The sequence below is a fragment of the Nymphaea colorata genome, chromosome 4 (assembly GCF_008831285.2).
Source record: "Nymphaea colorata isolate Beijing-Zhang1983 chromosome 4, ASM883128v2, whole genome shotgun sequence".
Classification (NCBI taxonomy): domain Eukaryota; kingdom Viridiplantae; phylum Streptophyta; class Magnoliopsida; order Nymphaeales; family Nymphaeaceae; genus Nymphaea; species Nymphaea colorata.
The window spans coordinates 15,815,885-15,827,791 of record NC_045141.1 but is presented as its reverse complement, the minus strand read 5'-3'; the positions used below and the strand labels follow the sequence as shown (position 1 = coordinate 15,827,791).

Sequence of the window (11,907 nt, the reverse complement as noted above, 5' to 3'; positions counted from 1 at the left end):
CATTAGCACTTGATGTGGGAGGAATGGCTGATAGGCAGTCAGTTGTTAATTCGAGTCAGAGAGTTGCCCCATATGCCGCAAACAAGATTGCAACTATGCATTAGCACTTGATGTGCAGCTCTAAGAATATGGAGCAAGGGAACGAGGGAAGGGGCTTTGATTCTTACTCCAACATGATCTTTTTCTTTCTCCTAACTCCAATTTTCAATTTATCTCAAATTTTCTATTAATAATTGCTTATTCTAAAAAAAATGGAATTGTCACAAGAAAACTAATAAAATTGAATTTGATTCTTTGATACGACCGTCTTGTGCTTGTCCGGCATGTTGTCTTTTTCACAAATATCTAGACAAGTGAAGAAGATGGAGATGTCGAGGAGATTTTTTGACGTAGATCCAATTTTATAACTTGAAAATTTTATGAACTTTGGTTTTTGAATTCGTAGATAGCCTGATGTACACATTAAAATTTAAAATGATTTTATAATATTATAAATTGGGACATCCTGACTATAGTAGAAATAGTGCAAGACTATCCAAAAACATTCAGCGAATAAAGATATTCATGGTCTGTTTTGATAAATTTAATCATATAAATAAATGTAAAAATGTATAATTATGAAAAATATTAAAAATTTAATTTCCAGAAAAGGATGGGGATGTAAAATCCGTTACGTGTTTCAATGAAATCCATGCACATGAATGATCGCTGACCCCCTAAACTTTTGCAATTGTTGACGAAATTTGTTGTTTGACTCGCACGTCACAAAATTGCTTTAATCCGTATGTACTTAGTGGGTCTATTTACTGACACTTCATACGTCAGAAAATTTCAATGGGCCAGTTACTTCGACACCATGCTTATCCTGATCTCACATAAAATTAAGATATCCTCATGACGACTAGTTGACACTTGTTTTTCGTGCGCGTGCGAGAAATCACACTTTATTTTATATATATATATATATATATATATATATGTATGTATATATTATATTATATATATTAAATGGTGACTTTGTTAAAGTCATGAACTCATCTAATACAATCCAATATGATAGAGTGTTACAAGAAAAATAAAAAGAAAAAAAATGATGTTTTCATTATTTAATATTAATTTATATTTTTTTCTCTTTGTTTTTTTTTAAAACATTGCTTTAGATGAACGTCCTTGATTAGATGGCAGAGTGAGATTATATATATATATATAAAATTTATTGAATGTTTGATGTTTTCAAATAACTAAAAGCATAAAAATTACTTTTAAATATAAAAATTAAAAATCAATTGGCTGCCAGATACTGCTAAATGACTAAATACTTATAAACTGTCGCTAAAAACATCATGTCATGTGAACATTAGCAATGGATTGGTGTTTTCAATGATTATTTATGGTGTTTTTTGGTGCATGTATTTTAAATATTTAACCATCCAACAATATTGAGCAACAAATGGATTTGAATATGTATATATATAATTTTCTTAGGCAACTTACTTTATATGTCATATTTTTTTTAATGAACTTATAAAAACAAAAAAGGGTTCGATTTCGTGCAATGGGTTCTTTCTTCGTCATGAACATAAAAGTTTTTGGGTCCACGCAATATTTTATCTTCACTTTTTTTTCCCTCAAGTGAGCATCCGTCGGCCACATCATCTCTGCCCTTCTAAACAAACGCACGAAACTTGGGGAGCTTCCATATCCACAAGCTCCTCCTCAGCCCACTCACCAGGAACCCACCAAGGCTTAAATATATATATGCATACAACTTAGCGTAACTACCAAGCTCAATATATATGCATCCTGCGGGGCAGGGATTGATGTGCACCAAAAGAAATTAAAGCACAAGAAGGAACATCAAGGAAAATTGATGGACCAGCCCAAGAAATTTTATGTATGAGATCAAATTAAAATTTATTCGTTTCATCTAAAATATCCAAATACAAAATAAAAATAAATAAAAATAAAAAAATATGTCATGTGTGTATATGTTCATTTACAAAAATATTTACAACCCCCTTCTCAAAAAAGACTTGCAATGTTTATATGGTCATTGAAGTTTTATTTATTTATTTTTTAACACCTATGGTATGTGCAAATTTTACGCCTTCTCTCGTATTTTTTAAAAGGCAGCTTTTTTTTTCTTTGAAGAAAAAAATTATAGTTTGTAGAATTTCATATACCTGATTAGTTAGAAAGGTTAGCTTAAAATATTTAAGGAGGTCATAAGTTCAATGGAACCGCAAGAAGCGGTGGTAGGTAGCTAGTTCAAATCTCAATAACACTGTCCTCGACGACTAAGCATCTTGTTCTTTAGATTCAAAGTTACTTGGAAACTTGACTGAAGAGCAAAATACCAGTCAACTAAGCATCACACACGTATTTTTTAAATAAATATTAAATAAATAATATATCAAAAAGTGATTTTTTCAAATAAATATTAAAAATAAAAAAAACTTTAAAGGTGATAAGGCGAGCATGGAATTAACCGAAAAGCTGAGGGTATATATAAAATTTGGGCCAACTGTTAGGCACCGAGCCACACGCTTCTCGTGCGTGCTTCACCTACCTTCCACCACATTGGTGGGGCCCGTGACGGTAACTTTTAACAAGTGCGATGGTGGGTCCCGCCCCCAGAAAACAAAGGGGTCGGTGCTTTTCTGCCGTAGCCTTCTCCTTGCACCATATTTCATTTTGATGCCCCCTTCAGCCACGTTTTTCTTTTCGCGGCAACCGATAAAATGATACTCGCTGTGGTCAACATGTCCTGCGCTTGCTCCTATCCCTTTTACTTTATTTTTTTAAGAAGGTAGTTTGAAGTTAGGCGGACGCTAGTTTTCAATACCAAACAAAAAATTTTATACTATTATTTGGGGAGTGTTTATTTTACCATTGTAAATCTGACTGTCAGGTTTTTTTATTTTTTTCTGATGCAGTTCAGGGTTCTCAAATCTTATGGTAGACCTAAAAGCTGCAAGAAATCTTTATTTTACTGTTTGCAATGAGAAAAGGTTGATACAAGATCAACGATGAGAAGGTCTAATCTTAAATCTATGGATTTTAATTAACCTTGATGATTTTAGCCTTTCATCCTTTTTATGACAAATAAATCGCTTCCAAGTAAAAGAACTGACTCTGCTAATTTTGATCGAATCTTTAGAAAGAGGTAACTAAGAACAGTAAGAAAAGGAAGAAGAAGACCGTACTAGTACTTCAACGCGAAATATCCATTAATAGACAAGCTTGTGCAGAATGAAGAAATCAACCAAGAAAATGAAAGAGAGAGTGAGAGAAGTGGGGATAAGCTTTGGTGATATCACCAAGTCAAATGGCCACCAACTGCCTGTTTTTTTTTTTTTTTCCTTTTTTCCTTCCGACTGATCATTAATGGCCTTTGACAAACCACACCAGTTTCCAAAACAAGCATCTTGCGTTTCCATTTCATTGACAAGATGCTGACTGACACTTTGAATTTTCAAAGATGAAATCACAGATGTGTGGAAATCCTTAGCAGAAGGCGGTGGCTTACTTTCATGTCGTAAAAAAATGGATTCTCTCTTATCTCTCCTCTCTCTGTATCTATCTACAGTTCATCTTTAGAAACTAGTTACAGTACTGAACTTTTGAAGCATGAAAAGCTCTTCCTCTAATCAACCACAGAATTTTCCCAGCCAAACAACCACTTCGATCAAGGAATTATGTACAGTGGCAGTTTTCATATAATAGCTTCTGCTTCTGAATCGAGAGCATAGATTCCAAGGAGAAGGCAGACAAATATGACGACTAATTACAGGTAAAAGTTAACTTCGGCGGTAGGTGGGTGGTGAAAAGGAATGATAAAATATGTCGGAAAGATTCTTTAATATGGCGCAGTAGCTGCCTCGAGTGTGGACGAGATTCGGCCAGAAGAGGAGAAGCAGGAGAAGATGAAGAAGAAAGAAAGTCTTGCTGAACAATTGGAGAAGGACGTGCGGCTGCCAAGATCCATCAACCAGTAAACATCACAGAAGGAGGGTGGCCTAACAGGTCGCTGTACATATTAATGGAGGAGAGAGAGGGAGTTGGAAGGTTCGCAATTTCAAACATGGAGTTGGGGCAACCAGAAGCAAACAAAAAGAGTGGGTTGGTCACAAGTGACGACGGCGACCTTTAAATAATTGTTCCTTCTTCTTTTCCTGCGCGAAAACAGAAGAGAAACAGCCCACAAATGCAAAATGAATAAAAAAAACAAGTGGGTGAGAAACAGAGAGGGAGAGAAAAAGAGAAGATGAACACCCGGAATGAGCCAAAGCATTGACAGAGAAGGAATTGACTCATGTCCGCACATTAATTTGATCTGACTTAACTAAGAAGCATCATCACTTTCTTATTTTTATAAGACTGGACATAAGTTGGAGGGACTGTACATCATATATATATATATATATATATAAAGAGAGAGAGAGAGAGAGAGAGAGGGAGGTTGGTTTGGTCAAATTTGATAAGATATGTGGCCTACATGATTGATTTGATAGAAAACAGCTCTTGATTTTAGTTTCAGGCTTTGAATGGCCAAACTTTTCAATCTTTTGTTCTTGAGTAATTTGCTAGCGCTATCTATCATGATGTTACTATAAGCCTAGGGCATCAACGCGAAGTAATTTGCTAAAATGACAAGAAAGTTTAAATGTTTATGAAGTGATCACATCAAAACTAGCCCATAGTTGAACAAGGCGATGAATCTGAGAGCAGGGTCGAATTTGAATTACAAGATGTTGGAAGCAGGAAACGAGTTATTGATAAAATTATGCAAGAACGCGGTTGGTGATAGGAGGCAGCGGTAGCTGGTAACGTGTTAGGTGGGTTGAGTTTCATTGTAGTATTTTCAGGAGTCCAAACTAAGTGTTGTTGGAGTTGGTTTCAATCGGCCGACTCATGCCAAATGTATTTTGGCTTATTTAAAGGTGCCACATGCCAATTTTTTTAAACTTCTTTTAAATATTTTAGAGTTGTTTATATTATTGACTAATTATATATATTTATTTTTTAAAATAAAGTTGTAATGGTATTTTTTAGTTAATTATTCTATGAATTGGCCAATGAATGTGCTTTCTGGTTTGAAAAGGAACTCGGCAGTTTTTTTCTTTGTTGTATTTCATCAAGAGTTCGAATATAATCTTTGTTTTTACCCAACTCATTTTTTAAAATGCTAACAAAAATCCAGAAACCATAAGACTGGTATCCGTGAAAGAGTAGAATTGTGGGGAACGTTTTGCAATTTGGTTCATGAAGCAGAGACCTTCCTGTAAAATCTGAAAAGAGGAAGAAGAAAAGGACGTCCAATGGGAAAATTATATTGATGTGAGGGAGAAACAGAATGAAGAGCAGCGAAACGTGTGAAAAGGAGCGGAAAATGATCAGCAAAAATGGCCGGAGGTAGTACTCCAAGTTTGACTCCTCCTCCTCCTCCTCCTCCCACGTCCAAGATCTTAGTCTGCCTCCTTTGACCTTTCATGGAGGCAAATAGTTTCGAATCCCACTAAAGCATAAAGAGGCGTGGAGATTAGGCCTGCCATCCTCCTACTTTCCTCTTACTCTCTTCACTCTCAATCTTCTCCCCTGCTTCTGCGCATGATGGATAACACAGTTCCTACTTCGTTGGAGATCAGCCATGGAGGAGCACAGAATGGTTCTGCTGGTGGTGGAGAGCCTGTGTTGAAATCAAGGATGAGCAGGCTGTCAAGCAGGACTCTGGAGGAATTCAAGAAGCTGGGGTACATAGCAGGGCCTGCAATCCTCACATCCATCTTCCAATTCTCCATTGGCCTTGTCACCGTCGCCTTCGTCGGCCATCTCGGAAAGGTTGAGCTCGCCGCCGTCACCATCGCCTCCAACGTCATCGAAGGCTTTGCTTTTGGGGTTCTGGTGAGTGTTGCTGCCGCATCTGCTCACTTCTACGGTTCTACCCCTCATATGGTAGTGGTTTTTCATTTATTTTGATCGTGTAGAACTAACAAGATGACGAAAAGTTTTCTTTCTAAAAATATTTGAACATTAACTTCGCCTCTTGGTTATGGTATGCCTTCTTCTGTTACTGTTTAAGCATTCAATATTCTCTCTTCTTGGATTCAATAACTTGGGTAGAGTTACCCCATCCTTATTTGGCTTTTGATAAATTTTGATATATATGTATATGCACACCAAAATCTTTAAAACCCAGCTTCCTTTTTCCAAAATTTTCTGATTCTGCAGATGCTTATCTGCTTCTGTGGATTATGTCGGTTGGGGCAGAGTTGTTCTATTTCTGAGATTTTATATGGCGCAATAAAAAAACAAAAGCTAAACTATAATCTAAACATTTTTTTCCTTGTTTGCCTCTTTAAATGAATCAAAATCTGGATTTTTTTCCTCTAAAAGCCAGTGTATCCTTGCAAGGCTAAGAATTGTGGCTCTGCAGGTTATGGTTCTCCCTTCTCCCATTATGGTGTTAATATGGTTTAAACGTTGATGTGTTACTTCATGGCAAGTGTTCTGCATGATTTATTCTGGTTGCAAGAACTTATAGATGTGCCTTGCAGATAAAGATGATCAAGACACTTGGTCCCCTTCCGAGTTTTCTTTAGTATAGGATCAGCAGACGATTGCGTTGTAACAACTAGAGTTTTACCAGGATGGTGAAAGATATTTACTATTTTGGCAGATTGTGCTCGACATGTCTTTTACTTGCCTTGATGGAAAAGATGAGCTTCACTTATTTGTTTCCTGTAAAACTTTTGTGAAGAAACCCCTTAGTTATTTACCTTGCATGCAAATGGTATTTTTCTGGAAATGGTGATGGTTGTCTTGGCATGTGCTTTACATGTGAAAGTAGCTGGGAATTGGAGTGCAAACAGTCCGATTTGCTCTTCGGTTCCTTAATTATTGGCTCAGAGATTTTTATACTAATTGTCAGCAACATTCGATATATTTATGTGCAGCTTGGGATGGGCAGCGCACTTGAGACTCTCTGTGGACAAGCTTTTGGAGCTGGACAGTTTGATATGCTTGGAGTTTATATGCAAAGATCATGGGTTATAACATTAGTAACTGCATTGATGATCTCGCCATTATACATTTTCACTTCTCCACTCCTGAAAGCCCTTCATCAGTCTCATGACATAGCTGAGATGGCTGGAAAATACTCCATCTGGGTCATTCCTCAATTGTTTGCATATGCTTTCAACTTCCCTATGCAGAAGTTTTGCCAGTCTCAAAGCAGAGTGATAGTCATTACTGTGATTGCTGGGGCTGGTTTGGGCTTGCATGCCCTGTTGAACTGGATTTTTCTGTCAAAACTTCACTATGGGTTAGTTGGAGCAGCAGTTGTAGGGAACATTACATGGTGGATCATAAATGCTGCTCAGATAATCTATCTTCTATCTGGAAAATTCCCTGATGCATGGACTGGGTTTTCTTGGAAGGCATTTCACTCTTTGGGTTCTTTTATAAAGCTATCATTGGCATCTGCTGTAATGTTATGGTTAGTCCTCATATCAAATTACTCAAAAAAGTTGATTTTAAGCTTAAAACTTTCTTTGTCTCTCATATCTGAACTCCCTTTGGCAGCTTGGAGCTTTGGTACTTTACTGCAGTCCTGATTTTGGTTGGTCTGCTCAAGAACCCAGAGCTTGCAGTGGATGCCATTTCCATTTGGTGAGTAGCTTTTTCTTGGTCAGCGCAACTTTTATTTCCACCAGAGTCGCTGAAGGATGTCCGTTATGATGTCCATATTCTGATTAGCCTCTGCTTGCTGGGCTGCGTGTCAGTCTGATTGGTCTGCGAAGCCCAGAAAGAAAAGGCTCCTGTTCCTTTCATTTATTATTATTAAATTGAATTGTTAGCTGTTTTTTTTTCCAAGTGCTGTTTTCTCGGGTCTGCACATGTAGGTTGTGGCTGGTGGGTCATTTTGTGCATGTTTTGACTTCTCTTTTGTAACTAAAAATGTGGCAGCATGAACTTGGAGATGTGGACTTTGATGATAGCTTTGGGGTTCAATGCAGCTATCAGGTGAGATTTTTTTTTTCCCAATAAGTATCCAAGCTATGACGAAAAAATGTTCCAAAATCTAACAATCTATGCTCTATTGCAGTGTGCGGGTCTCAAATGAACTTGGTGCCTTGCGTCCTAAAGCCGCTAAGTTTTCTGTAAAAGTGGCCACTTTATCATCTCTGTCCATTGGAGTTGTTTTTATGATTGTAGTTGTCAGCACAAAACAACTGTTCCCTAGGATATTCACCTCAGAAGCTGATGTTATAAAAGAGACAGCCAAGCTGGCAAACCTCCTATCCTTAACAATGGTTCTCAATAGCGTTCAACCTGTTCTTTCAGGTACCTATCTCCTGCAATCTTGTGGAAATTAAGCAGTAACATATTGTACTGGAGAATTCTCATCATATTGGAATCTCTCTTGTGCAATTTGGCTCAGTTAACAAATAACAAACTAGTTTTTCTTCTGAAAACGCAGGTGTAGCTGTCGGGGCAGGTTGGCAGTCCTTAATTGCATACATCAATATAGGATGCTATTATCTTTTTGGTTTGCCTGTTGGTGCCTTACTGGGTTTCAAGTTCAAGTTTGGCGTGATGGTACGAACAGAACATCCTGAGCATGCTAAAAGCTTTCATGTCAATGTTGTTCATGCAAAATAAGAGACGTTGTTGTTGTCCCTTTTTTGTAGGGTATCTGGTCTGGAATGTTGGCAGGATGTTTGTTGCAGACTGTAATTCTGGTAACAATTACCATTCGTACTAACTGGCAGAAAGAGGTAATCCTTGGCCTATGCCCTCCCTTTGACCTTTCCGTTGTCTTATTCAAGAGAGTGCACACCCATATACGTTTATCACATGCACACACACACACACACACACACACACACACACGTACACAGACTCCTGCTTCTAACACATATATATATTTATCGTGTAGTATTGCCCAAAGGCCAGAATGCAGCTTCACTTAAGCTTGTCATCCATCTTAACAATTTGCATTTCACCTAGACAACTCTATAATGTCTAGATGGATGGCTGTTAAAAGGGAAGCTGCATTATATGCAAGCAGCGATGCTGCATCTTGAGAGAGAGAGAGAGAGAGAGAGAGAGAGAGAGACCTCCAAACCTCAGACGCTTTTAATTTTAGACAAAATTGGATACCTTCATATTTCATCTCCAATATGTTTCATTGTAACCAGAACAGCTACATGTGCTCAGATTTACCATTTCACTGTGAACTATGCTTTGGTCTGAATCGAGTTTACAAAGGAGATTGATTTCTTGCCATCAAGCTTCTGGTGGTCCACAAGCGCTTGATTTTATTGACTGCTTACAGTGCATATCTAAGCATGACAATTGCTTCTTAATTTTTTCTCTATCTAAACAATTATAAGATTATATCTGCAAGGTGAAATAAAACCTTACAATAATTTACAGGTTTCTTAATCTGACCAGTCTCTCTCGATATATATACATATCTAAATTACAAACAGGAACAAAGTATTTACTTTGGTTGACATGGTGCAGGCACTGCGAGCTGAAGAGCACATCAGAACATGGGGAGGATCAGCGCAGCCCCAAGGGGAGGCTGCTTCATAACATGTGGACGTCTTGTAAAGCTTCGACGAGTGTAAATTACACGGTGAAAATTTTTTCCAGGAGCAGAGATTTTTTTTTTTTTTTTTTACGTTCTACTGAAATTATAGGGACAACTTGAAATAGATTATTTGTATTCAACAGTTTCGTGGTTCACACCGGAGCTGCTGTATAAATAAAACAGTGCAAGGGAAGGGATGACATAATATATACATATTCTGTTGCTGCAATTAATTCTGAAGGAAATAACATGATTGCCGTCCGGTACTCCATTTACTCTAATCTTTCAGATGGCCCAAGGGTTATGTGGTTGCTGTTACAATTCGGTATATGTTACTCATCTGGGTTGCAAATAGTAGCAAGCATAAACAGTGGCAAGCATGACATCCGGTATTCTGGGTTGCAAATTGTGGCAAGCATAAACATGGCAAGCGTGACATCTATGTTTTAAAACGTCTGGGTCCCTGCGAAATCTTGGTCGGTCACCGTTCATCTCTTGCTCTGCGTTTGGGCCGCGCTGTTACAGGTCGCTCTGGAGCAGTGTCATTTATCGGTGCTCATCACAACAAGGCAACCATCAAATATTGGTTGACATGAGGCTGATTTCGAGCCATATTAGTATGTATTGGGCTGATATTTAAATAAAATAATTACAAAATTTGGGAAGTTCAACGCTGCCGATGTGTGGGATGGTAAAATTTAAAAATTTGTCAAAGAAAAATCACTAAAATGACGGTTTTACTGGATTTATGATCTTTAAAACAATGAATTCCTAAAAACTTTATATCCTTAAATTTTGAAACAATTCAAACTAGTTGGTATGGGGGCAAATTGGCTGAAATCGTGTTTGAGCGATTTGATAAATCGTGATTAAAGTTGGTAGGTAAATCATGGAGATTGAAGAAGCCATTTGAATGGACTTAAGGTTGATTCTCCCTCTCCATTCTCTCATCTTCAACATCTGGACCGGCTGAAGTCTCGTCCGAAGCCAGAGTTGTTCATCGACCCTTCAAGAGGCTGAGTCGAGTGCAGGTGCAGAATGGTGCTAAAGGTGGGGATTCCTCTGCTTCTGAACTGTCGTGCAGTATGAACTCTCCAAACGATTCAAGGCTTAAGGTGATGATGAGCTGCCCGAGCATGCGTCGGCAGACCAGGTTGCCTCAGTTATCCAAGACCCAGTCGAAGTGCACTTCTTGCTGCAGTAGTCATGCATGCTGTCAATGCTGCCGCTTGAGCTGTGTCTTAGATTCAACTTGCCCTCTTGTTTTACTCCTAAGGATGAAGACGATGCTCTTATGTAGCGTGGAACAGAGCTTTGAGTTAGAAGAGAGTTGAGATCATTGAAGAAATTAGAGTGGTTGAGTCAGACAGAAGTGGGCAACGAACTTAGAGTTGTTTGACTACCTATTTCTAAAGATTCATGAGACAGATACATAAAATAGTAATAGTATAGTAATGTATTATTACTTCGGCATGAAAAGAGCTTTGAATTGGAAAAGAATTGAGATAATTGAAGAAATTAAAGTGATAGAGCCAGAATTAGTAGGTGGAAGAGCTGAAAGTTCATTTGTCCCATGTACCCACCTTAAATATTGATTCATGAAACTCTTAAAATAATGTTCTACGAATCTGCCGCGACATTTTGGGCAGATACATAAAACATAGTTGCCCAACAAATATCTCGCATGGGAGGCTTCCCCTGCCTGATCTCCCTCTGGGGAGGTCCTTTGGAAGGACCTGCCTGTTGGCTGCCACCCTCTTGAGGGGACCAGGCCCTGCCTCATTTTGCTGATTAGTTTTGTCTTTTGTTGTTTTTTTTTTTGGGTACATTTTGCCTTCTATTTGTTGGATATCCATTTCTCATGTTTTGTTTTGTACATTTTTTTTATCAAATAAAATATTAAGGGGACCCCTCCTCTAACAGGGTTGCATCGGATAGAACAACAACCAATTTTAAATTCGAGAGAATATTAAATTAAAAAAAAAGACAGAACATTAGGAGAGGATTGGATAAGGAATTTTGGTAATGAAATGTCTGAAAAGATTACCAACAAGTGGGATGCGATCGCACCACATTCATTTTGCAGCAGGAATTCAATTTATTAACTGCAAATTGACTCAAATAGTTAAAAAATCATTTAGTTAAACAATGTAGTTATAAATCTATGAACTTCAACGCTACCAAATAATTAAATTTCGATTTGCCTATTTTTATAGTAGAATCATGACATGCTAATATAGTTCAATCAATTCAAGTGAGTCGGTTGATTCTAGCAGCTCCCTAATCATGGGGATGCATAAGATGTA

At 37.7% G+C, this 11,907-nt stretch overlaps 1 protein-coding gene across 2 annotated transcripts; it reads left to right on the top strand.

The window, feature by feature from the left end:
- Positions 1–5,346: 5,346 nt before the first annotated feature.
- LOC116252974 (protein DETOXIFICATION 33-like) lies at positions 5,347–9,834 on the top strand. 2 transcript variants are annotated; one of them, XM_031627645.2, is made up of 9 exons: positions 5,347–5,904; positions 6,957–7,498; positions 7,585–7,671; positions 7,969–8,025; positions 8,108–8,346; positions 8,483–8,601; positions 8,694–8,780; positions 9,532–9,646; positions 9,745–9,834. In XM_031627645.2, exons 1-8 carry the CDS (start codon positions 5,611–5,613, stop codon positions 9,601–9,603), a joined length of 1,497 nt encoding a protein of 498 aa, XP_031483505.1. In that variant the 5' UTR covers positions 5,347–5,610; the 3' UTR covers positions 9,604–9,646; positions 9,745–9,834. The 2 variants fall into 2 exon arrangements, with proteins under 2 accessions (XP_031483505.1, XP_031483504.1); XM_031627644.2 differs by having other exon boundaries at positions 9,532–9,834.
- Positions 9,835–11,907: the final 2,073 nt, after the last annotated feature.

Excerpts from the sequence above, each read along its gene's own strand:
- LOC116252974 (XM_031627645.2), top strand. The coding sequence starts at position 5,611 with ATGATGGATAACACAGTTCCTACTTCGTTGGAGATCAGCCATGGAGGA. Across the intron at positions 8,602-8,693 it reads AGTTCAAGTTTGGCGTGATG|GGTATCTGGTCTGGAATGTT; the intron begins GTACGAACAGAA and ends CCTTTTTTGTAG. Across the intron at positions 8,781-9,531 it reads GTACTAACTGGCAGAAAGAG|GCACTGCGAGCTGAAGAGCA; the intron begins GTAATCCTTGGC and ends GACATGGTGCAG.